Source organism: Xenopus laevis, chromosome 2S, assembly GCF_017654675.1.
Source record: "Xenopus laevis strain J_2021 chromosome 2S, Xenopus_laevis_v10.1, whole genome shotgun sequence".
Lineage (NCBI taxonomy): Eukaryota > Metazoa > Chordata > Amphibia > Anura > Pipidae > Xenopus > Xenopus laevis.
This window is the reverse complement of record NC_054374.1, coordinates 5,231,398-5,257,115: the sequence shown is the minus strand read 5'-3', so window position 1 is coordinate 5,257,115 and position 25,718 is coordinate 5,231,398. Positions and strand designations below refer to the sequence as shown.

General features: G+C 41.3%; 1 protein-coding gene across 3 annotated transcripts in view; it reads left to right on the top strand.

Annotated features, from left to right (window-relative positions):
- Positions 1-25,627, top strand: part of git1.S (G protein-coupled receptor kinase interacting ArfGAP 1 S homeolog) — a 69,560-nt gene extending 43,933 nt beyond the window's left edge. For 2 of the 3 annotated variants that reach the window (XM_041583320.1, XM_018248788.2), the window contains 10 exons: positions 8,341-8,438; positions 8,625-8,736; positions 13,225-13,331; positions 14,399-14,551; positions 15,189-15,398; positions 16,431-16,520; positions 21,327-21,403; positions 22,919-23,101; positions 23,395-23,458; positions 25,118-25,627. In XM_041583320.1, coding sequence (XP_041439254.1) covers positions 8,341-8,438; positions 8,625-8,736; positions 13,225-13,331; positions 14,399-14,551; positions 15,189-15,398; positions 16,431-16,520; positions 21,327-21,403; positions 22,919-23,101; positions 23,395-23,458; positions 25,118-25,330 — 1,307 coding nt within the window. In that variant the 3' untranslated portion in view covers positions 25,331-25,627. The remainder of the gene's footprint in view (positions 1-8,340; positions 8,439-8,624; positions 8,737-13,224; positions 13,332-14,398; positions 14,552-15,188; positions 15,399-16,430; positions 16,521-21,326; positions 21,404-22,918; positions 23,102-23,394; positions 23,459-25,117) is intronic. The other variant, XM_041583321.1, reaches the window with a different exon arrangement.
- Positions 25,628-25,718: the final 91 nt, after the last annotated feature.

Here is a 25,718-nt window from a genome sequence, read left to right as displayed (position 1 = left end):
CAAGTTTATCCTTTTTCCTGTATAATGGGGCGTTCCAGACGTATCTCAGAGCTAATTATCTGACTGCTGAGAGTAAAGTACAAATCCAGGATATTGCAGTGAGTGTGAGCGATAATGACCTTTCCCTGGGGTCCAACCCAAGACTGGTTTCTTGGTGCCGAATAAACAAGTCAAATCAACAAAGCTGCGTTTTCTTCACCCAGACCCAACCTCTTTGTTCCAGACAAGCCTCGGCAGTACCAGGATATGTGGGAAGTGGTTTTATCTTCATAACAAGTTGGCGCTGTGTGGGTGCAAGGCTTAAATCCGTTTACCCACTTTGTACTTCTTCAGTACGTAACAAATGTCGCATACACTAAAGCACGAGAGGTGTACGTGGTATATTGATATTAAAAGAGACTTCTTGGTTGATATACATATTTTTTTTTTCTTTTTATGAGCCAGCCCATCCCACATTCCTTGTGGCTGCCAATTCCCGTGCAGTGTAAGCAGGATTTAACATCGTTTTTCATCTTAAGAGAGTAAACTCTTTATGCTCTGTGTAACTTGCTCACCCCCAGCGCAGACAAGACACTGAACCACAGCACGTACTGGGAGCTCTCTCGTCTGCTCTCTTGTCTAAGGGAACCATTTAGTGGGGCTTTGTTCCATTTCCAAAGCCCTTTTCTGCCCCCGGTTGTCTCCAAGGTTCTCTCAAACATTTTTGGTTTTGATTCCTCCTTCCCCCAGCGCTGAGGATTCCAGCAGCCAAGACTCCAAGGTACTTTATTTTACTTAATTTGGTTTACAGTTCTTTCGTCCCTTTTCATATCCATCCTAAGTGATCGGTTAGTCTACATTAAGATTTTATGACTTTAGTAAAGACAACTCTCTCTCTCTTCTTATTTGAATCTTCCACGGCAACACAGAGGTTAAATCTTCCTATATTGGGGGAGTTGAGATGATATTGGGGGAGTTGAGATGATATTGGTGGAGTTGAGATGATTTCGTGTTTAGAGATGTGTTTTTCTAGTGTGAATCCCAGCCACGCTTTATACGTTGGACATGCCATTCCTATCAGATCACTTTATATTCTTTTCTTGTGTGGGATCGTTAAAAGTTTGATGACTGTGTGAAGGGAAAGTGCTACCAAACGCTAGTAGGCTTCAGTGACTTTATAAGCGCAACATAGTCTCTTCTGTCGTCTGCACTTGCAAATGTTCTGGAAAAGTCATGATTGTTAATGATTAAGAAACTGATTTATTAGGTTAAGGGCACTCAAAATTAGCTATTTTAAAAATGTTTTATTAAAGGGATACTGTCATGGGAAAAAGCTTTTTTTTCAAAATGAATCTGTTAATAGTGCTGCTCCAGCAGAATTCTACACTGAAATCCATTTCTCAAAAGAGCAAACAGATTTTTTTATATTTAATTTTGAAATCTGACATGGGGCTAGACATATTGTCAGTTTCCCAGCTGCCCCAGGTCATGTGACTTGTGCTCTGATAAACTTCAATCACTCTTTACTGCTGTACTGCAAGTTGGAGTGATATCACCCCCCAGCAGCCAAACAAAAGAACAATGGGAAGGTAACCAGATAGCAGCTCCCTAACACAAGATAACAGCTGCCTGGTAGATCTAAGAACAACACTCAATAGTAAAATCCAGGTCCCACTGAGATACATTCAGTTACATTGAGAAGGAAAAACAACAGTCTGCCAGAAAGCATTTCTCTCCTAAAGTGCAGGCACAAGTCACATGACCAGGGGCAGCTGGGAAATTGACAAAATGTCTAGCCCCATGTCACATTTCAAAATTGAATATAAAAAAAATCTGTTTGCTCTTTTGAGAAATGGATTTCAGTGCCGAATTCTGCTGGAGCAATAATATTAACTGATTCATTTTGAAAAAAATGTTTTTCCCATGACAGTATCCCTTTAAATGATTTGCACCGAGTTGTTCTTTTACTATACGTATGCAGTTGTACAGTAAATGACCGAAGTTGCTGTGTTGTATCCTTTGCTTGCTAAACTTCTATCCTTTTAATGCAGGGGTCCCCAACCTTTTTCACCCGTGAGCAAAATTCAGATGTAAAAAAGATTTGGGGAGCAACACCAGCATGAAAAATGTTCCTGGGTGGTGCCAATAAGGGTTGTGATTGGCTATTGATAGCCCCTATGTGGATTGGCCTTGGTCTACAGGAGAATCTGTCTGCTAGGACACCTTGTTTTTATGTAACCAAAACTTGCCTGGAATTCAAAAATAAGCTAATGGTTTGAGGCCACAGAGAGCAACATCCAAGTTGTTGGGGAGCAACTTGTTGCTCACGAGCTACTGATGGAGGTCATTGTGTTAATGGCTCAAAATCATGGAAGTTTGAAAAACAATAGGTCTCAGATAGGATTGTGGACCACTGTGGTATGAATGTGCTGCTATAACGTTAGCTAGAATTCCAGCCATAAGGTACATGTGTGGAATCCGTTATCCATCAAACCTGTTATCCAGAAAGCTCCAAATTATGGAAAGGCCGTCTCTCATAGACTCTATTTTATTCAAATAAGCCAAAGTTTTAAGAATGATTTCCTTTTTCTCTGTAATAATAAAACAGTCGCTTGTACTTGACCCTCAACTAAGATATAATTAATCCTTATTGGAAGCAAAACCAGACTATTGGCTTTATGTCATTGTTACATGATTTTCTAGTAGACTTAAGCTATGAAGATCCAAATTACGGAAAGATCCATTATCCGGAATACCCCAGGTCCCGAGCATTCTGGATAACAGGTCCCATACCTGTACTAGTAAAAGTGGCGGATACTTCAAAAAGCTGCATCATATTTGGTGAACTGGAAAGCTTTACAGCAGGTGAAGAAGTTTTAGGGCTTTAAGGTGAGCATCATGGTACATTGAACCACAGCCAAAATGTGAAACAACATTACTTGTGATATCATCCCTGGGCCATCACCAATGTGCATGTCCTGTCTCTACTCTGTTTTTAGATGTTTTATTTCATGGCAGTCATCATTACCTTATCCTAAGTGCACCCTTTATGTGTTCAGTAGCTTTTACCCAAGATTAGATTGCCATGCTTGCCCTAAAGCCAGGACATTTCTATACTAAAGCAGACCAAGTAAAATGGCACATACAGAGTTCATTGAGGCTTTAGAAGCCTGTAGTGAGGAGTTAACATTTAGCAGCCGACTCCTGCAGTTTGACTGATGAAAGCAAAAAATACGGTTTCTTGCACCGGTTATTCCATTGTGCCATGGTTTCCTTCTTTCTCTCATCCTCTTCCATTCCAGTGATATGAGAGAAAGAAATGTGTTTGGGGAAGGGGCTTATTACAAGTATATTTTATGTTCTGCAACCAAAGTTATCGGTTTGGTCCAACTTCAATCCAACGGCATTGGCCAGGAGTTAGAGAGCAGCACTGTAGAAATGATTGATCCACTGTAAAAAATAATGAATCCTTTAAAGATTAAATAATGTTTTTGTTGGATTTTATTCATGCGCTGCTTTGAGGTCCTTTAGCTGAGAACAAGCTATAAATCATCAGCCATTCAACTCTAGTTCCAAGAATGTTTCTCACCCCAAATGAACCAGAAGCACCAGGGAGAACAAATATAGTTTTTATATCATGTCAGCAGGATAATAGGGGACATGTTTATAACAAGGTATCTGTATTACTTAGGACTTACACATCAACCTATACCAGAAACCATGATTCAGCGAACGAGTATAATAAATGGCCAAAATGGTTGGTTGCCTAAAGCCAACAGGTTCTCCATGTTTTCAGCTGAGAATAAGAAACCTTTGAGGAGCACAAACCTTATTGCCTTTGAGCAAACAACCAGGTATATTAAATAGATTACACAACAATACAGAAAAGTGGGAATATTAATCCGTTAGGTACTTATTTCCTGCTGATCTCCTTACAGTCTCTCCACTGTCCAAGAAGCATCCAAATAAAAACAAAGATCAGCACTTGTGGCAACAGAAATTAGAAACTAATATGGTGTAATACGTTTAAGCTTTGTTGGCACCACCCGGAGTTTAAATGGATTAATGCAAGCGTGCCCACGTTTAACCTTTGGAAATCCCACAGAAATTCACATTCAGAGTTCTGCCCTTGTGCTGGCGAATAAACGATTTTTGTGTTTGGTCCCAAAACACCTCCACCAGATGTCTAAAGTGCCTACTTACAGACCAGAGGTATTAATATAGCGTCTATTAAGGGTCCTCACACTGGTTTTCCCTTCTGGTGTGCAGCAGCCTTACGACTCCAAAATAGAAACAAAATCCAAGAATAGTGGAATACTATTTCGATAAAAAATATTTATTTTAAAACCAATTCACATTTTGTTCTTTGAGGCTTCTGAGGAAGCTGGGAAACAAGCGAAACGCGCCAGGAGTAAGAGACGTCGCACAGGACTGAGGGCATTACCACGAGGGGACCTAACAAAGCCAAAGCACCTCTTCAGAACAACACATTGCCAAGTTCTTGACTCTATGCCACGTAAGCTCAAAGAACAAAATGTGAGTGAATTGTTTTTTAAATAAATATATATATCAAAATAATATTCCACTATTCTTGGATTTTGTTTCTGTTTTGGAGTCGTAAGGCTGCTGCACACCAGAAGGGAAAACCAGTGTGAGGACCCTTAATAGACGCTATATTAATACCTCTGGTCTGTAAGTTGGCACTTTAGCCATCGGGTGGAGGTGTTTTGGGACCAAACACAAAAATCGTTTATTCGCCAGCACAAGGGCAGAACTCTGAACGTGAATTTCTGTGGGATTTCCAAAGGTTAAACGTGGGCACGCTTGCATTAATCCATTTAAACCCCGGGTGGTGCCAACAAAGCTTAAACGTATTACACAATATTTGTTTCTAATTTCTGTTGCCACCGGTGCTGATCTTTGTTTTTATTTGGATATTTAGTAGATTCCTGGTTACTGAAGGTGCTCACTGCCTTGATGGGTAAAATGAAGTACGTTTTGCTCTACTATAGACTAGCAGGGTTATATTATAATATTAGCACAGTTAAGATAGTGAGATGTTCCTGTGCATGTTGTTTATTGCATTTCGAGCTGCACTATTTATAAACTTGCCTGGAAGCCCCGGCTGCTGCTGTTCTCATTAAGAGTCGCACCTAATTGTCGGCTGTACAGGAAACATTAGTCCTTATATGAACCTGCATTCATCCTTTATACATGATGCCCCTGTTAGCAGAGCATGTTCTCTCCATTGCTTCCCAGTAGGTCCGCTTCACAGCTCTCCACTCCAATAACCATCCCAAATCCACTCCAAAAAGAATGAATGAACTGAAAGCTTCCCATGCTGCATCTTAACGTGATATCCATTGGATGCAACTGATGGCAGCAGTAAGTGTTTTAATGGCAGCCTTACAGCCTGGAGAAAACAAACAAAAATACTCAAAATCACTGTTTGTTATTGATCTCGTGTTTTATGGCCCCTCTGTCATTTATTCATATTCCCATTAGGTAAACACAGAATGATCAGGACCTGGATTTTTCTGCATAAGGGGTCTTTCTGTAATTTGGATTTCCATACCTTAAAGGAGAAGGAAAGGTTAAATTAAGTAGGCTTTATCAGAAAGGTCTATATAAATACAACAGTAACCCCTCAAAGTAATGCTGCTCTGAGTATTCTGTCAAAAGAAACAGCACATTTCTTTCCTTCTATTGTGTACTCATGGGCTTCTGTATCAGACTTCCTGTTTTCAGCTTAAACCTCCAGGGCTTGGGCTTGAGCATGCTCAGTTTGCTTCTCTTCCCCCTTCCTCCCTTCTCTGCTGTAATCTGAGCCCAGAGCTATGAGTGAGCAGGGAAGAGACTCGGGCAGGAAGTGATGTCACACCAAGCTACTATGGCAGCTGCTATCCTAAACAAGCAGAGAGAGCCTCTAGAGCGTTTTACTCAGGTATGGTAAAGCATTCTGCAGAATAAATATAGCATTCTAGCTTGCACTATTGCAGCTAATCTGTTGGCAATAAACTGCTTCGGTAGCTTTCCTGCTCCTTTAAGTCTACTAAAGAAGCTGTAAACATTAAATAAACCCAATAGGCTGGTTTTGCTTCCAATAAGGATTAATTATATCTTGGTTGGGTGGGATCAAGTACAAGTTACTGTTTTATTGTCAAAGAGAAAAATTTAAATCCGTTTTTACATTTTGAATTATTTGATTTAAATGCAGTCTATAGGAGATGGCCTTCCTGTAATTCTGACCTTTTTCATTGGGTTTCCGGATAACAGATCCAATGTCTATAGGAAAGGAAAATTTAAACTTAAAAAAATGACATTATTCCAGCTGTCTGAGCTTAATAGTGAGCTCCAGAGGAGACTTCTATAAACATTTGGCAGTTTAGTCTCTAAAATTGGCCAATTTCCTGGGTAGGCCTATATAGGAACCTTAGCAACAAAAATGTTCCTGCAATAACACATATTTAGAGTAGTGTACATGTATATTTATGTCTGCAGTAATACTGTATTGTAAACAAATGTAGCGCACTATATAAATAAAGATATAAATACATAAGCCTTTGGGCAGCAATATAGAGACTTTGGATGGCAGGGCTGCGTGGAGAATTTGTTGTGTATGAATCTACTTCACTTTCCAAATCCCTCTAAAAATCCATCTGTAGAAAGGCAAGGTCTCTTCTTTTTCATTCAGGACTGGGGTGAGTGTGCTAGTAATTAATTCAAGGTTTCGGATAGAGAACAGCAATTCCCATTTGCTTTCCAACTCACGAAAAAAGGGCAGTTTCTTAGCTTGTACCTAGAGGTGGAACAATAGACAACGCCCATTGGTACCCCAGGCACTAAACCTCGGCTTGCCCTCTCCTTCATACGTGTGGCAGTTGTGAAATAATGGGGGTATTCCCCTCGCGCTCCACTGCCAGTTATAGCTGCTGCCCTTGGCAGGGGCCTATATAATGTGGCCTTGAGTATAGGGAACACAGTGGGGCATTGATTAAGGGCAAAGACACACGTTGATATTTCGGGAGATAAGTCGCCCATCAACAAATCACTTCTTCTTTGGCGACTAATCTCCCAGAATTGCCTTCCCGCTGGCTGGATGGCACTTGGCAATGTAAATCGCCGGCTGGATGGTACTTGGAACGCTTCGTTTTCTGAAGTTGCCTCACGATGAAACATCAGGTGACTTTGGAAAGCCGAAGCGATCCGAGTGCCATCCCGCTGGTGATTTATATTCTAGCCGGTGGGAAGGCAATTCGGGGAGATTAGTCTCCCGAAAAAGAAGTTATTTGTCTTCGGCGACTAATATCCCCGAACTGCCTTCCTGCCAGGTAGAATGGAAATCCCTGGCGGGATGGCACTCGAAATGCTTTGTTTTCAGAAGTTGCCTCACGAGGAAACTTCAGGCGACTTTGGAAAGCCGAAACAATCAGACGATTTACATTCTAGCCGGAGGGAGGCAGTTTGGGGAGATCAGTCGCTCCAAAGAAGAAGCGATTTGTCGCTGGGCAACTAATCTCCGTAAAATAGCAGCGTTTGTCTCTGCCCTAATAAGTAGTTTCTTGAAATAATTTCATTCCTTCTGTTGGTATCAGCAGCCTCTAGTCATGTCATTGTATAGATCCACTCCATTGCACCAATCTCTGAACTCCATGTTATACGGGTTTTATGCTCAACGGGAAGTTTTATTTTGCTTACATGGAGTTCAGAGATTGATGCAATGGAGTGGATCTATACAATGACATGACTAGAGGCTGCTGATACCAACAGAAGGAATGACTGCGTTGATTCACACGTTTCTTGGCCTGATTGTGATATTGGAGATCCTGGCCCAAATGTATCAGAAATCTCCTTGTGACCTTGGACAAGCCACTAACCTGCCTGGTGTCATGTGCAAGAGAAGATACGTTAAGCAAAGTGTCATGTTATTTTTTTTTTTTATTTTTTTTATATACATATATACCCTTAATTTTTCACCAGTAACCAATCAGCGGGTAGCAATTATTGGTTACCTGTTTGGGAACAAAAAACTGAATGCTGTGAGTTACCAGACCTGGTGCAAATGTTGCAGCTTTTTCGACATACTCCCTTTCTCTTTAGTTATTAGAATGCTCTGGTATAAAAAGTATAATAATATATAACAATCTCTCCCACTGATGAAATAAGAAAACTCTGTTCCTATGAATTATGTTGCCTTATAATGACAGGCTAACTGGACCGTTAAGGGAAAAGTGTGTCTCTACCCATGGTAACGTCACCAGGCTGGTGGGGTGAGGGAATCATCTACTTGCGTGTGCCAACATAGGGCGTAACTGTGTTTTCTCTCTAATTTTCTCTTCCCACTCTGTCCTTTTCCTTTAGTTTGGCTGACCACGCAGAACCACAGCACTTTGGTTACGGAACGCAGTGCAGTCCCCTTCCTTCCAGTTAACCCCGAATATTCAGCCACAAGGAATCAGGTGATCCACTGACCACTGGCCTTCTGAACTGGCCAAGAGCTAAGATGTGAGAAAAGACCTTCCTTATCGTCCATTAGAAATCTCCTGCAGTCCTATGCTTTGTCAGGCCTTCCTTTTGTCACCATTCAAGTGCCGTCTGCATGCCGGATACTCTCCCTTCATTGCTTATTATTTTACATTCTGTAGGGGCGGCAGAAGCTGGCACGATTCAATGCACGGGAATTTGCAACTCTGATCATAGACATCCTGAGCGAGGCCAAGAGGCGGCAGCAAGGGAAGACCCAAGTAATCCCCACAGGTAATAATAACCTTTTCAGGTCTTTTCATCATTGTTATTGTTCTCCCCATTGTTTATGTTTATGTATATCCACTGGATGTGTGCCAGCCTCAGATCCCAGCTTCAGTGGAATGGAATGCCTCTTATATGCGAGAGAGAGCTCTATGTATTATTTTGCTTCAATCAAACATATTGTAGAGCAGTAGTTGTAGGGTTGTGTTTGTTCTAACTCCCCCTTGAGGTCCAATATTTGGTCAGAGCCCCTAAAGGTCATTTCAGATGAGTAGTGAGTGCTTCAGGCAGGAATCCCCAATCTTTTGAACCTGCAATTAAAACTTGCCTCCAATCCTGGAATTCAAAAAGAAGCACCTGCTTTGAGGCCACTGGGAGCAACATCCAAGGGGTTGGAGAGCAACATGTTACTCACGAGCTACTGGTTGGGGATCACTGGCTTAGGGTATTGGATATTATTGGAAGGCTGACTGGCTGACCAATTAATTCCTTTGGTATGAACCAAATATTGGACCTGAAAGGGCCATAGACCAAACCCAATGCTGCAGCCACTACAGTGTGTGTGTGACTAGAGATTATATTTGCCTTTTCTAGGCTTCTACAAGTATTCTTTCTACTCGGGTATGGAAAAGCATTCTAAAGAATAAAGATGGCATTTTGCCTTGTGTAGAAATTAGCTGACACAGTTTAAAAGTAATTCTGACCACAGTTTAATGTATGTTCACCTGTCTTACTCACTCACACATACCAGTAGAACTGGGAAGGACTGGGCTTTAGAACATATGCTCTTGCCTTATATAGATACTTGGGTGCATAGGTCCTGAAGGAGGCATATAGTCTGCAACACATGCTTGTTCTCTCTCTCTTGATGTCTTCTTCCCTGGAGGGACAGAAGGATCTCTCTTCCAGAGAGACGGACAGACACTTAGATGAATCTCATGCATACAGATTATGTGCTTTAGGCTGTCATGGGTAAAATTGACTGGCTATTTGTATTTTGCATGTAATTTGTAATTATTCCACACAATAAAGATGTTTTGTTATCACCTTGGTGAGTGGTAATTTGACCATAGATAATATAAAGAAATATGAATTTCTACACCTTGCACTATTGTGGCTTATCTAGTGGCAATAAACTGCCTGCTATTTGTGGGCGTTCCTTTGTGGTTTAGTGATTGCAGGATTAAAGGAAAACTATACCCCCAAAATGAACACTTAAGCAACAGATAGTTCATATCATATTAAGTGGCATAGTAAAGAATCTTACCAAACTGGAATATATATTGAAGTAAATATTGCCCTTTTACATCTCTTGCCTTGAGCCACCATTTACGTGATGGTCTGTGTGCTGTCTCAGAGATCACCTGACCAGAAATACTGCAGCTCTAACTGTAACAGGAAGAGATCACCTGACCAGAAATACTGCAGCTCTAACTGTAACAGGAAGAGATCACCTGACCAGAAATACTGCAGCTCTAACTGTAACAGCAAGAGATCACCTGACCAGAAATACTGCAGCTCTAACTGTAACAGGAAGAGATCGCCTGGCCAGAAATACTGCAGCTCTAACTGTAACAGGAAGAGATCACCTGATCAGAAATACTGCAGCTCTAACTGTAACAGGAAGAGATCACCTGACCAGAAATACTGCAGCTCTAACTGTAACAGCAAGAGATCACCTGACCAGAAATACTGCAGCTCTAACTGTAACAGGAAGAGATCACCTGGCCAGAAATACTGCAGCTCTAACTGTAACAGGAAGAGATCACCTGATCAGAAATACTGCAGCTCTAACTGTAACAGGAAGAGATCACCTGACCAGAAATACTGCAGCTCTAACTGTAACAGGAAGAGATCACCTGATCAGAAATACTGCAGCTCTAACTGTAACAGGAAGAGATCACCTGACCAGAAATACTGCAGCTCTAACTGTAATAGGAAGAGATCACCTGACCAGAAATACTGCAGCTCTAACTGTAACAGGAAGAGATCACCTGACCAGAAATACTGCAGCTCTAACTGTAACAGGAAGAGATCACCTGACCAGAAATACTGCAGCTCTAACTGTAACAGGAAGACATCACCTGACCAGAAATACTGCAGCTCTAACTGTAGATTACCCAATGGCACATACTACTAGAAAAGTATATTATTATGAAAATGGTTCATTTACATGAAGCAGGGTTTTACATATGAGCTGTTTTATGCAATATCTTTTTATAGAGACCTACATTGTTTGGGGGGTATAGTTTTCCTTTAAAGGACGTTTTGGTAGCTTTGTCATCTGATGTCCACCAAGCAGATCCTTTGTATTGGCTGCAAGAGGACAGAAGCTCCATTGAACAATAAGAAGTTATGTAGACCATAAAAATGGTGGTTCCTGCAGCGTAATCATTCCCAGAAGTGGCAATGCACTCAAAAGGAATAACTCTATGGCTGGTAATATCTCAAACTAGATCCAGAGTGATTCCAAAGTGTGGGACAGTAGGACTTATATACAGGCTAACCCAGCAGTACTCTATATTGTGAACACTACATACAGATTACAAGTTTTTTCAGTGCAAATTAACAGATGAGATGGAAAAAAATTACATTCCACGTTGCCCAAGCTCCTCCCCCCCAAAAACTGTCCTTTGCCTAATAAAGGAAATGTACTCTTAAAGGGCACCTATCACAGCCTAAATCAAACACATATTAACAATCTGACCAGTACAACATAAACACGTTTAATCAAACGACATATATCGTTTTTTGGAAAAAAAGAAAAATCCCTTACTTTGTCAAATGGATTCTTTCACTGAGGGAGGCCATACTGAGACTATAACAGAGACTCTAATATGCAAATTTCAGGAGCATGCTCAGATTGTAACACTGCCTTGAGTATTCTACCCAGAATGCCTTGTTTTAGTAAACTCCTCCACTAGAAGTATCAGGAGATTTCCCTATCTTGTCCCCTGCTGGTGATGTCATTATGCAAATGAAGGGCACACAGTAACTTCCAGCAGGGGGCAGCACTACTGTACAGCAGCTAACACACAGGTTTGGCTGATTTGAAAATAGCTTAGAAGGGTTGATAAGCAAACAAGGAATTTCAACTGAGCATGTGCGAGATTTCAGAGCTACAGTTGGCTGGGAAGATATAGGAAGGAGGAGCCAGTGAAATCCAAGATGGCTGCCTCAGCTAGAACTGCAGGGGAGATAGGGGAGATCTTGCAGAAGGTATAGTGAGCTGATCATTTACATTATACAAACAATTCTAACTGTTTTAAAAATCAGATTTCTTGAACTTTCACATAGTGTCTTGACTTAGTAAATGATTTTAGTTATGATTGGCGCCCTTTAGGCAACTGCCCATTTTTAGGGGTTTTTAAAAAGTTATTTCTAAATGTAATTGTGCTTGCATGCAGTAAACGTCTGTTTGTATCCTCTGCACTCCCTGTTCTGACTCCTGAAACTGTTTAGCAGAATCCAGCTGTTTAACAGACTTAGGGCAAGGCCAGACGTGGCGTTTTTACGTTGCGTTTTTAAAAAAGAACAGCCAGGCGTAAATACGCCACTGAAACCACATGCAGGACTGTCAACATGCGTTTTTCAGCACGTAGGATTCTTTTCCCAACATGCACTTCTCATTGTTCTCATTGAGAATTTGGACGCCATATTTAAAATACGCTACGTATTTACGCAAAGTGTGGTTTCAAACGTGCAGATCCCATAGAGTCTATTGATTTGGTAGTTTCTTGACGTATTGGAGTTTCTGCTAAAAAAAAAAACGCCAATACTTGCGTCCTGTAGCGGATTTCAGCTTGCAAGCGCCCTGTGAGAATTGCCATTTGCGTTTTCCATTAGTTTCAGTGGTGGTGCAATTTCTGCGTATTTACACCTGGCTGTTCTTTTTTTAAAAACGCAACATAAAAACGCCACGTCTGGCCTTGCCCTTAGGAAACCATTGACTTCTGCAACATTGTTTCAAGAGTCAAAACGAAAAAAGAACAAAGGGATGAATCAAAACTGCAGGAACGCTTACACGCCTCTATATTTCTATGTGAATAGAAATATAGATATAGATAGATATATATATAGTGAATAAAGTACCCCCTCTTGTAAAATATAAGGATATTATAAGAGTTACAGAGGAGTTTCATGACCATATAAAAGTACGAGCCCGAAGGCCGAGTGTTTTTATACAGGTCATGGAACTCCGAGGTGACTTCTAATATTCTCATATTTTGCAACTGGGGGCACTTTATTTATTATAATACACAAATTTCAGTGAGTCATGTGACATAAATGACATCAGAACTCACCGTTTATAAGGATATCATTTACAAGATATTCATGGCTTTTGTGTATTATATATATATATCCGCCTGGAAATATGATTTATATGATCCGATTTGTGACCCTATAGCCGTGTTTGTGTTTAACAGTAATCACTGGAAATGAAAGAGATTTCTGGTCAATGTGCTCAGATTTTCACCCCTACACTTTGTGCTCTAGACGATCTTGACTATGACTGCGATGACCAACACGATTATGATAGTGTAGCATCAGATGAAGACACCGACCAGGAGGTGCTCAGAAACTCCAGAAACAACAGAGCAAGGGTAAGTACCCAGCAGGACCCCAAATCCATGGCATCTGGTTACTATAAAGGGATTCTCCTAAAAGGGCCGTCCGACTCTCATAATCTATGGCTTCGTCTGGTATTACTGATGTTCTGGGATTTTACAAGGGTGTAGTGGTAGAACTTGAAGCTGGAGAAGGGAGATTAATATATAAAGGAAAAACAAGCCATATTGTGCATGTAGGTTGTTGGGAATTAAAGGGATACTGTCATGGGAAAAAAAAAATTTTTCAAAATGAATCAGTTAATAATGCTGATCCAGCAGAATTCTGCACTGAAATCCATTTCTCAAAAGAGCAAACAGATTTTTTTATATTCAATTTTGAAATCTGACATGGGGCTAGACATATTGTCAATTTCCCAGCTGCCCCAAGTCATGTGACTTGTGCTCTGATAAACTTCAATCACTCTTTACTGCTGTACTGCAAGTTGGAGTGATATCACCCCCTCCCTTTCCCCCCCAGCAGCCAAACAACAGAACAATGGGAAGGTAACCAGATAACAGCTCCCTAACACAAGATAACAGCTGCCTGGTAGATCTAAGGACAGCACTCAATAGTAAAAACCCATGTCCCACTGAGACACATTCAGTTACATTGAGAAGGAAAAACAGCAGCCTGCCAGAAAGCATTTCTCTCCTAAAGTGCAGGCACAAGTCACATGACTGGGGGCAGCTGGTAAATTGACAATATGTCTAGCCCCATGTCAGATTTCAAAATTGAATATAAAAAAAATCTGTTTGCTCTTTTGAGAAATGGATTTCAGTGCAGAATTCTGCTGGAGTAGCACTATTAACTGATGCGTTTTGAAAAAAACATGTTTTCCGATGACAGTATCCCTTTAAGGAAATTGCTTAGCAGTCGGGAAGAATCTGGCATTTTTGCATAATGCAAAGCTGTTTAGCCTGCTGACTTTCTCTTTAAATTATGATAAAATAATGGACGGGGGATTTATTTGATGGCAGTATCCCCTTAAGTAATTTAGTGCCTTAATTTAATGCTTGAAATAAGAAAATGCTTGTCCCTAATGCTCCTCCTGTTTATGTAGAGTATGGACTCCTCAGACCTGTCGGACGGCCCCATCACGCTCCAAGAGTACTTGGAAGTTAAAAAAGCGCTGGCAACATCAGATTCCAAAGTGCAGCAACTGATGAAGGTGAATAACAATCTGAGCGAGGAGCTGCGCCGGCTGCAGAGAGAGGTGAGCTGTGCCCTGACGATGGCTCTGGTTGTCCGTCTCTCCTATAGATTTAACGTAAAGTCAAAAAATAAAATCTCATTTTTACTTTCTTTAATGAACAAAAACACTATCTCCAATATACTTTTATAAAAAAAATTTGTACCGTTTTGATAAGAAATCTGACTGTATGCAGTGAGATTCTCCCTTCATTTACTTGCTGTGACTGCTGCAGATAGGAAACTTCAGAGACTCTGCAGGGTAAGGATCATTCTTTCAAACAGCAGGGGGATTAATTATTAATCAGTCTTGCTGTATCGGCTTCTGGCAGATATTATTTGACTTGTGCTGTTTTTGATAATTGATGACGACCCCTAAGCAGCCCAGACCACACTGAGCATGTGCACAGTCTTGGTCTTGCAAAGATGTATAACAAAGTTACAAGATGGTGACCCCCCTGTGGCCAACTTTGAAAGCATAAATAATTTGTTTGATTAGGCTTGTGGTGCAGTAAGTTCATGTTTATGTTTAGTATACAGAATACAGCATTTTTAGCCTTATTCTACTTTAGACTTTAGTTTCCCTTTAACATCTGCTAAAGGTCATTGCACTGATTTCCAAATAGAGAATGAGGAACATGATTTGTGTGTCTTTGTTACAGATCCAAAAGCTACAATCAGAAAACACACAAATGAAACATCAGACAGGTCCTTCACCGCCCCCACCTGCAAACCCGGACCGGACTGAACACCCCACGTCCGCTGCCCACCAACGAGTCCGTCAGGCATTCTCTATGTATGAGCCGGGCTCTGCACTCAAGCCTTTTGGACAGTCCACAGATGATCTGAGTAACAGGCATTTCCACTCCGGTGTAAGTCAATGTCAAATCCTTTTCTTGTGCAGTGAAACTCAGAGAGGGACCTGATAACAGACATGGAATCTCCATCATTAAATCACTCCCAGACGTGGCTGTAATATATTTATGGTCCCATCCCAGGCTGAACAGGAATGTTTGTCTAAATATCATGAGGCTTTCTTTTAGATACAATGCAACTTCCCGTGAAGTGTGCAGAGGTTTCAGTGCAGCGCAGAAAGCTTCCAGTGCAACGTGAAGAGGTTTCAGTGCAGCGCGGAGAGGTTTCAGTTCAGCGCAGAAAACTTCCAGTGCAGCGTGGAGAGGTTTCAGTAGAGAGGTTTCGGTGCAGCGCGGAGAGGTTTCGGTGCAGCGCGGAGAGGTTTCAGTGCAGCGTAGAAAGCTTCCAGTGCAACGTGGAGAGGTTTCAGTAGAGAGGTTTCGGTGCAGCGCGGAGAGGTTTCGGTGCAGCGCGGAGAGGTTTCGGTGCAGCGGGTTCGGTGCAGCGGTTTCAGTGCAGAGGGAGATCTCACCTCACTTTGTAGCTTGAACTTGTGGAAGTGTTGGGTACTTACCAAGCTTATAGCAATGCAACTTATTATGAAAAAAATCTTTCTCTATTGCGTTTGATGCAGATTTGAATAATCTTTGCTGATATGTATTATGTATAATTGTATTTGAACATATGACCAGGAGCTGCCATATTAAACTCCTTTAAAAAGGCAGCAAATTGTAGAAATTTCATTTATAAAAAAAGTAAAAGGTCTCCGATTAAAATGTAAGTTAAGGATAAAGGGAAACAAGTACACGTCGTGTATCCTAAGGAGCCCAGTCTTAGGGCCTCTAAACCTTGGGCCCCAATAGAATAATCCTGCTATTTGCTACTACTGGTGTCTGGCCAGAGTCTGTCCTGTAGTTTTATGGGTATTGTCTGTCTTTTATTGTCGCTGGTGGTGTCTCTGTAGTGAGTCATTAGCTGTTCTCCATTCCTCCTGTTATTTAACGTTCTCCTTGTGTTCGTTTGCCCCTGACGCTCCCCTTCTGTTCTAGATCCGGAAAGGCATTTCTGCCTCTTCTGTGCCCTTTCCCCCCTTGTCTTCCCCTCTGTTCTCTGGACCCCCGGACACTGGCCGGAACATGGTGACGTATCCCTTCCTATGTATAAATATATATTTTTATGGGATTTATGTTGTTGGTTGGTTGTTTGTTTTATTAAAAAATGGAATTAATTTATGGTGAGAAGAATGCAAAATTGTAATTCTAATATGAATTGTTATTCTGCTTTACAGAAGGGTTAGTAGCCGCTAATTAAAGATTTGGGGTTATTAAATTATGCCCAGGAGCAGTAACCCTTAGCAACCTGGTTGCATTACCGGTTACCTGTTTATTGATGTGCCCAACTTTAGCCTGTGTCCATCCAACCCGTGACCTCCTAGTGCCCAACTTTCACCGGACGCACTTCTTTTTATATACTCGCACACCTGCGAGTCCCGCCCCTTCTGTGATGTCACAGCAGCGGGCGTGGGTATATAAATAGGAGCACTCGACCAGTTACGATTGGGTGCAGGTTCTTCGGGGTCGAGTTTTTCTTGACCCGCACATCGCTATACCTATTAAAAAGCCTGTTGCTATGGGTTATTGTTCCTGGGCAAATGTAGAGCATTTTAATACATATAGGAACAGCCTTTATTATTTCCCATAAAACAAGTAGTTAATCTCTTCCAGCATCAAATGGTAGGCCTCTGCCATGCCCTGATCCACCCAGTCTGCTCTAGTTCTACTCATACACCTCCCCAGGGCACCTACAACTCCAGCCATTTGTGTGTAAATCCTGCACTTCTCAGGCTTGGAAATTCCCTGCAGTCTTACCTGGATAAGGGATATTTGGCATATGTAGTGGTCTGTGCTTCTACTTCCAGTAGGCTTTCCAGCTGGTCTATAGCTGCCATGTTTATTTCCCTAATCCATATTTTTGCTGGCTGCCTCAGATAAATGCCGTCCAAGTCAGTGGCGGATTAATATGTGGGACCCCGAGGCTACATCCATCCAGACCCCCCTTCTAGGCTACAGCTGAGTCCGGATGCATTCAGATCCAGGCACATGTGCACCCAAGCTTTCTATGTTGGGTTGTGATGTCCCTGGATCTGCACACCTTACCTGCCTTCTTCTCCAAACTGATGCACCCAGCAGTGCAAATAAAAAATAAAATGGAGAGAATAATTGAAAAAAGGTAGATTACACTGTGCCCCTACTCTATAGCCTGAGCATTTATCTGCCCCTCGTCCAAGTAGCACCTTTTCCTGTCTCTGAATCCCAAGCCCATTAACAATCATTTATATTGGCGCTTTATGATCCAGAGTTATATTCACAGAAGGTACAGTTATGTTCAGTATAATAGCAGTCCGGCATCACTAACCTGATCAATCATTGTTTATGTCAGAAATGATATTTCTATATGGCAAATAATGAACTAGTAGGTTTAGTAGAGGAATAGAAACCAACAGTCCTGACTTGCTGCTGATTCTGTGTCATTGAATCATTGATTGAGGATTGTTGCAAACAATAGTAGTGTGGAGTACAATTAGTGATCCCATTCATTCTGTACAAACAGGAGTCAATTACGGCTCTTATTCCTAAGGAAGGAGCAAATGTTGTGCTGCTGGTTCTAGTGAATTTCTCTCTGATAATCTGAGTAAAATGGCTCGTTCCAGACATAGTTCAGAAGTACAGTGTAGAGTCCTGCAGCGGGTTGGGTACCCGAGGGTTACCCGCAAAAACCTGCGGTACCCTGCGGGTTGGGGGTAGAAGTTCCGGGTGCAGGTATAGATGTGGTTCTGTAGGTCGCAGGTCTTCTCAATAGCAATTTTTACTCCTTTTTTTCTGACCATGCCTACTTTCGATGATGTCACTTCCGGTTTACAATGACAGTTGTAAGCTTCCTGATTCTTGATGGTCAGCATGTCCGGGTTGCGGATAAGGTACTTGCGGGTCGAGTCGGGTAGCTGGTCCAATCGGGTAAGAATGCGGGTCCGGGTTGTGGATTGCAGGTTGTGGGCACGGGTTCCAAAAAATGGACCCGCGCAGGATTCTAGTACAGTGCATTTTGATTAAAAATTTGATTGGAGAGGGGAAATCATATCAAGAAGTGCAGAAAATTATAGTCCGCTCAACTAAAATGATCTGAAATGCTTTATAAAGGTAACAAAAACCTGAAAGACGTGGAAGAAAACACAAAACGACCATTGAATGAATAGAAGAATAGGCAAAATGGCAAAGACTCAGCCAATGATCAGCTCCAGGAAGATGAAAGAAGGAGTAAAGTTCCCTGTGATACTGTTACTATTAGAAGACGACAATGTGAAGCCAAGCTATCGGTAAGAAGCCCCCGCAAAGTCCCATTGCTAAAAAGACGTGCTAAAGAGCTTACAGTTTGCCAAAGAACACACTGACTGGCCTATAGAGAAATGGCACATCATTTTGTGGACTGATGAAAGCAAGATTGTTCTTTTTGGGTCTAGGGGCCACAGATAGTTTGTCAGACGACCCCCAAACACTGAATTAAAGTCACAGTACAGAGTGAAGCCGGTGGCACAAACATCATGATATGGGGATGTTTCTCATACTGTGGTGTTGGGACTATTTATCTCATACCAGGGATCATGGATCAGTTTCAATACATCAAATACTTGAAGAGCTCATGTTGCCTTATGCTGAAGAGGAAATGCCTGTGAAATGGGAGATTGAACAAGACAACGACCCCAAACTCACCAGTAAATGAGCAACATCTTGGTTCCACACCAACAAGATTGACATTATGGAGCGGCCCAATCCCTGGACCTTAATCCAATAGAAAACTTGTGGGATGATGTCAAAAAAATGGTATTTAGTGAGGCAAAAGCAAGAGATGCAGAAGAATTGTGGAATGTAAGAGGTTGTTGGAAGTTGGGGGACTCCATGTAACACAGATGTGCAGCACAGAAACACTCCTTATACAACTAAATATTAGTTCAGTCATTCAAAGAAAAGCAACATCTTGAAACATTTTTCAGTTTATACAGTGAATTTGTAAAGAAGAATACAGACACTGATGGGTTTTTTTTTTTTTTTTTGAACAGCCTAATATTCAATTTTCTTCACTTTCTGCAAAGAAATCAAATTTGATATATTTTTTTCATGTTTTAATTTTGGAATAGAATGTGCAGTGTCCCCAGTGTGTTTTTGTGTGTATGGAAATAAAAGCTGTTATAAGGAATATAAGGACTGCTATTATTCTGACTCGACTGTACCAGAACTCATTGCATTAGGCCGGACTGATTAATATCATTATTATTATGTGGGGTACCAGAGATTCATTCATTTATAAGTAATTTACTCGCTGCAGTGCTGCTCTCTACTGCCGGTTCTGCCTTCAATCTCTGAACTGTTGGAGACAAGAGGGCGGTGGTTTATAATGAGAAATTCACTGATTCATACGAAATCTATGCCTGGGAGCTAAAACCAGCCTCACGGTTCAGAAGGGAAAAAATAGAATACATTTATTTCTGCCGAGTGCCACCCTATTCCTCTACTGTTATACAGTGTTCCTTTAACCCCTTAACTACTGGTGATCCTCGTGTTTTAAAGGGATACGGTCATGGGAAAACATGTTTTTTTTTTTAAACACATCAGTTAATAGTGCAGCTCCAGCAGAATTCTGCACTGTAATCCATTTCTCAAAAGAGCAAACAGATTTTTTTTAAATTTAATTTTGAAATCTGACATGGGGCTAGACATATTGTCAGTTTCCCTGCTGCCCCCAGTCATGTTACTTATGCTCTGATAAATTTCATTCACTCTTTACTGCTGCACTGCAAGTTGGAGTAATATCACCCCCTCCCCTTTCTCCCCAGCAGCAAAACAAAAGAACAATGGGAAGGTAACCAGATAGAAGCTCCCTAACACAAGATAACAGCTGCCTGGTAGATCTAAGAACAACACTCAATAGTAAAATCCAGGTCCCACTGAGACACATTCAGTTACATTGAGTAGGAGAAACAACAGCCTGCCAGAAAGCAGTTCCATCCTAAAGTGCTGGCTCTTTCTGAAATCACATGACCAGGCAAAATGACCTGAGATGCACCTACACACCAATATTACAACTAAATACACTTGCTGGTTCAGGAATGACAGTTTATATCGTACAGTGAATTATTTGCAGTGTAAACAGTGTCATTTAGAAATAAAAACGACATCATAAATCCCTATAAATAAAGAACATCTTAAGGCTAGTCCACACGAGGAGGCAACTTCGGGCGACTATAGAAAACGCATCGCCGCGTGTGCATTAGCGCAGGCGACTTTTCATTGTAGCCTATGGGGGAAAACGCTGAGGCAGTTCGGGGAGATAGTCGCTCAAAAGACGAGTCGATTAGTCGCACGGCATCAAAATCTCCCCAAATCTCCTCGTGTGGCCTTACCCTTAAAGAGCAAGAACATACTTTGTGAAATTATACATAGTAGAAATAGTATACAGGTATGGGGCCTGTTATCTAAAATACTTGGGACCTCCTGGGGTTTTCCTGATCAGGAATCTTTCTATAATTTGAATCTCCATTCTTTAACTAATGTGCTAATGATTTTTGTAGTAGACTTAAACTCAATAGGCTGATTTTGCCTCCAATAAGGAGTAATTATATCTTAGTTGGGATCAAGTACAAGGTATTGTTGTATATTATCATAAAATGAATAGATCTCAGTTGTGAAATGAAAGATAATTATGTTGACCATGATGAAGTATGGAGAGAATCTGAGAACTAATTAAGAGATAATGTATTCTGTAATTGGACATGTAGCAGATGTGAGCAAACGGAGTGGCATTACCAGTCTCTATCTGTACTGGGACAGAAGCTGCCACTTTGCCGTAGGAGTTGAAGGAAAATCATCTTCCTAACGTCTGTTTCTCCCCAGACAACAAAAATGGAGCGTCATGGCAGCGGCACAGACAGTGACTATGATAATACACAGACCAATGAAACCAGCAGCGGGTATGTGAAATTGGGGGCAAGAGCAACAATAAATGAACCCTTTTGCAATTGCTGACGTCTATTGGCATAAATCATGCAACTGGCATGGGACAAAGGGGTTACTAAAACATTCTGGAGTGTTTATAAGACTGAATGTTGTTATATAAATGTTTTAGGAGCTGTCCCCCAATAGTTTAAGGTGGGTTACTCCCCAGACATATTGCCTCCAGTTTCAAGTAACCACCTTAAAGGGCATGTAAAGGCAAAAAAAATAAAAATTTTACTTTCTCTAATGAAAAAGAAACCTATCTCCAATATACTTTAATTAAAAAATGTGTACAGTTTTTATAAGAAACCTGACTGTATGCAGTGAAATTCTCCCTTCATTTACTGCTGTGGATAGGAATTGTCAGACGGTCCCTAACTGCTCTGCAGGGAAACAATCATACTTATGAACAGCAGGGGGAGCCCCCGCCTTACTTCCCAGCCATGCAGAACTCAAGCAGCTTTGTTTGTTTCCCTGTAGAGCAGTCGGCGATTGTGTAGAGATTTGTATTGGATTTTATTTTTGCCTTTACATCCCCTTTACTGTTTCCAACTCCAGCTGCAGGGACAAAGATCATGGAGCCAGATTTAAACAGATAAACTGGGATTCTATTTGGAGGATTATTTTGCTGCAGCCACTGGTTCTGCAGAGTTGGAGAAAGTTTGTATTAAACAATACAAAAACTATAAAATCCACATTAGATTACATGACAACACAGGAGCCAGTGCAGTCTGTATATTCTGATTATTAATCAGTCTTGCTGTATCGACTTCTGGCAGATATTATTTGACTTGTGCTGTTTTGATCATTTATGACGATCCCTAAGCAGCCCAGACCACACTGAGCATGTGCACAGTCTTAGTCTTGCAAAGATATATAACAAAGTTACAAGATGGTGACCCCCTGTGGCCAACTTTGAAAACATAAATCATTTGTTTGATTAGGCTTGTGGTGCAGTAAGTTCATGTTTATGTTTAGTATACGAAATACAGCATTTCTAGCCTTATTCTATTTTAGACTTGACTTCCCTTTTAATAGCGACACATACTTTGCTTTACTAAAAAAGCTCTTGTCAAATAAGCAGCATAAACTCAGCCGATGCCCTTGTTCAACAAATTTTATTGTTGGATTAAAAATGTTTATTATGAACCCTCCCTGACAATAATAAGAACCTGTGCCAAATGGTTGTGAGCTGAATATGGATGATAATACCCCAAGTAGGGGCACATAGGGATCCCCACAATTCTATGGCCATAAGAGATATACTGATAGTTCCACTCTCTCTCCCAGTGCACAGTCAGACAATGGAGGTCATATATCAACACTGGGAAAATTTGCCTGTGGGCAGTTACCCATGGCAACCAATAAAATTGTTGCATCGCTACCTGCAGCTGCCTGATTGGTTGCTATGGGTTACTGCCCACGGGCAAATTTGCCCAGTGTTGATAAATGAGCCCCAATGAGAGCTTTGTATAATTACTGCTTTACAGACTCAATGGCAGGAGGTTCCTGGAAATGTCCCGGGATGAGGATTCCCACACGGAGGCTGAGGATGTGGAGCTGGAGTTGGACCCTGCCCTTCCCAGTACAGAGGACGTGATCCTCCGGACAGAGCAAGTTACCAAAAACATCCAGGAGCTGCTGAGGGCTGCACAGGAGTTCAAGCACGACAGGTAAGACAAAAGGGCAGCACAACTGAGTGGCGGGTCATAGTCAAATAAACTTGACCCAACGGGGGATTTCTTAGTGTACAGTTACTATTATTTATAGCCTCATTCTTAAATGACCCGAGTTTTCTGAAACCCGTGAGCAGCAACTGCATTGGACAGGCTTGCAGGAGATTTAATATATTAGATAATATTATGGCTTCCAACTGTATTGTATCATGTGACCTGTACTAAGTGAGCTCCGTTTGAATCCGGTGTTGGCTCTGGCCCTTTATTTTCTTATTCTTCTCATTATTTAGTTTTGTCCCGTGTTCGGAAAAGATTCACTCCGCAGTAACCGAGATGGCATCTCTCTTCCCCAAGGTAATCGCCAGCTGCTCGGACAACGATAAACGGAGCGATTGTCCGGACACGGCTCGTTTCTTTCCAGAGGCTCTTATCACTGACTGCCAGTTTCTTGCTCCTCTGCTAAACTCAACCAGTCAGGGGATGCTGGGAATCGGATTTAGATGCTGGCAATGGCAAATAGTCTTTTAAAAAAAATAAAAAAAAACTTTATCACAATGGCATATCGGCTACAAAAAGCCTTGTGCGTTCGGTGCTAGCCACCACTTCAAGGGAATGTCAACCCAAAAAAAATGCTTTGCCTAATATAAGAAACATAATTCTAAGCAACTTTACAATATACACGAATTACACCTGTTCTATGGTTGTTATTTGTAAATGTTTTTCTTCTGAAATCAGTGTCTGTCCCTTTCTATTCTCAGACTGTTGATACAATGTAAGACAAGGAGCTGATTAACAGACCTGACTTTGCTGCTGGGGAACTAACAGTTTTACAACATTGTTTAAATAGTAACAACTAGGAGTTAAAGGGCATCTAAAGGCAAAAAATAAAATCCCATTTTTACTTTCTTTAATGAAAAAGAAACCTATCTTCAATATACTTTAATTAAAAAATATGTACCGTTTTTATAAGAAACCTGACTGTATGCAGTGAAATTCTCCCTTCATTTACTGCTGTGGATAGGAATTGTCAGACGGTCCCTAACTGCTCTGCAGGGAAACAATCATACTTATGAACAGCAGGGGGAGCCCCCGCCTTACTTCCCAGCCATGCAGAACTCAAGCAGCTTTGTTTGTTTCCCTGTAGAGCAGTCGGCGACTGTGTAGAGATTTGTATTGGATTTTATTTTTGTCTTTATATCCCCTTTACTGTTTCCAACTCCAGCTGCAGGGACAAAGATCATGGAGCCAGATTTAAACAGATAAACTGGGATTCTATTTGGAGGATTATTTTGCTGCAGCCACTGGTTCTGCAGAGTTGGAGAAAGTTTGTATTAAACAAAACAAAAACTATAAAATCCACATTAGATTACATGACAACACAGGACCCAGTGCAGTCTGTATATTCTGATTATTAATCAGTCTTGTGTATCGGCTTCTGCCAGATATTATTTGACTTGTGCTTTGACGATCCCTAAACAGCCCAGACCACACTGAGCATGTGCACAGTCTTGGTCTTGCAAAGATGTATAACAAAGTTACAAGATGGTGACCCCCGGTGGCCAACTTTGAAAGCATAAATCATTTGTTTGATTAGGCTTGTGGTGCAGTAAGCTCATGTTTATGTTTAGTATATAAAATACAGCATTTCTAGCCTTATTCTATTTTAGACTTTATTTCCCCTTTAAGGAAATTCTGCTTTCAATAGCAATTGTTTTTACAGATAATTTTAAATTGTGTAACGAATGTATATTGGTAAGTTGCTTAGAATTATGTCTTCTTTTATTAGGCAAGTTTTTATTTTGAGTTCGACTTGCCCTGTAATCAAAGGCTACATTAAACCATAGAGGAAGAACAACTAATAAGAGAACACAAGTAATCGGCCAATAGAAAAAGGAGGAGAGTATTTGTGTGGCTGTAGCCAGATTCCATTATTGATCAGCGACGTTAGTTTGTTGGAGTGGGTTGTGATTCTTTCTTTAGCCTCTACTGTATTTTCTCTTGTGATTGTGACAGAAACCTGCCCTGGAGACCGTGAGATCATCACTACGGTTACTTAATGCCAGTGCCCACCGGCTGCAAAGCGAGTGCCGCAAAACCAACCTGCCCGAGCCAGGGGCCTCTGTGGACTTCCAGCTCCTGACACAACAGGTCATCCAGTGCGCTTATGATATTGCAAAAGCCGCCAAACAGCTGGTCACCATCACCACCCGTGAGAAGAAGCAGTGACCACCCTGGGATCTCCATTTCCAAACTGTCAGTTTGCCACACAGAGCTCTTAGTCCCACGTATCTGCCAGCCTGTCCTTGCGGATTTAACAAATGACTATGAGGTGGGGCTACAGCCCCCCCCCTCACTGAATAACACTAGCAATTGGCTTCCTACATTCCACCCGAGCTGAATTAAAGGTGCAGCCCCATAACATACAATTGTATCTGTGCAATTCTGCCCTTGTCCTGTACATCCTACAATCTGTATTGTCTGATGTCCATTACACTAAACGCTAAAGGAATATACGGATTTCAATATAAGTACAGTCCTGAGTTTTCTACTATTGTAGAGATTCAGGCCAGAGTGCATCCATCATCCGTCATTCATCTGTCATTCATCAATCATT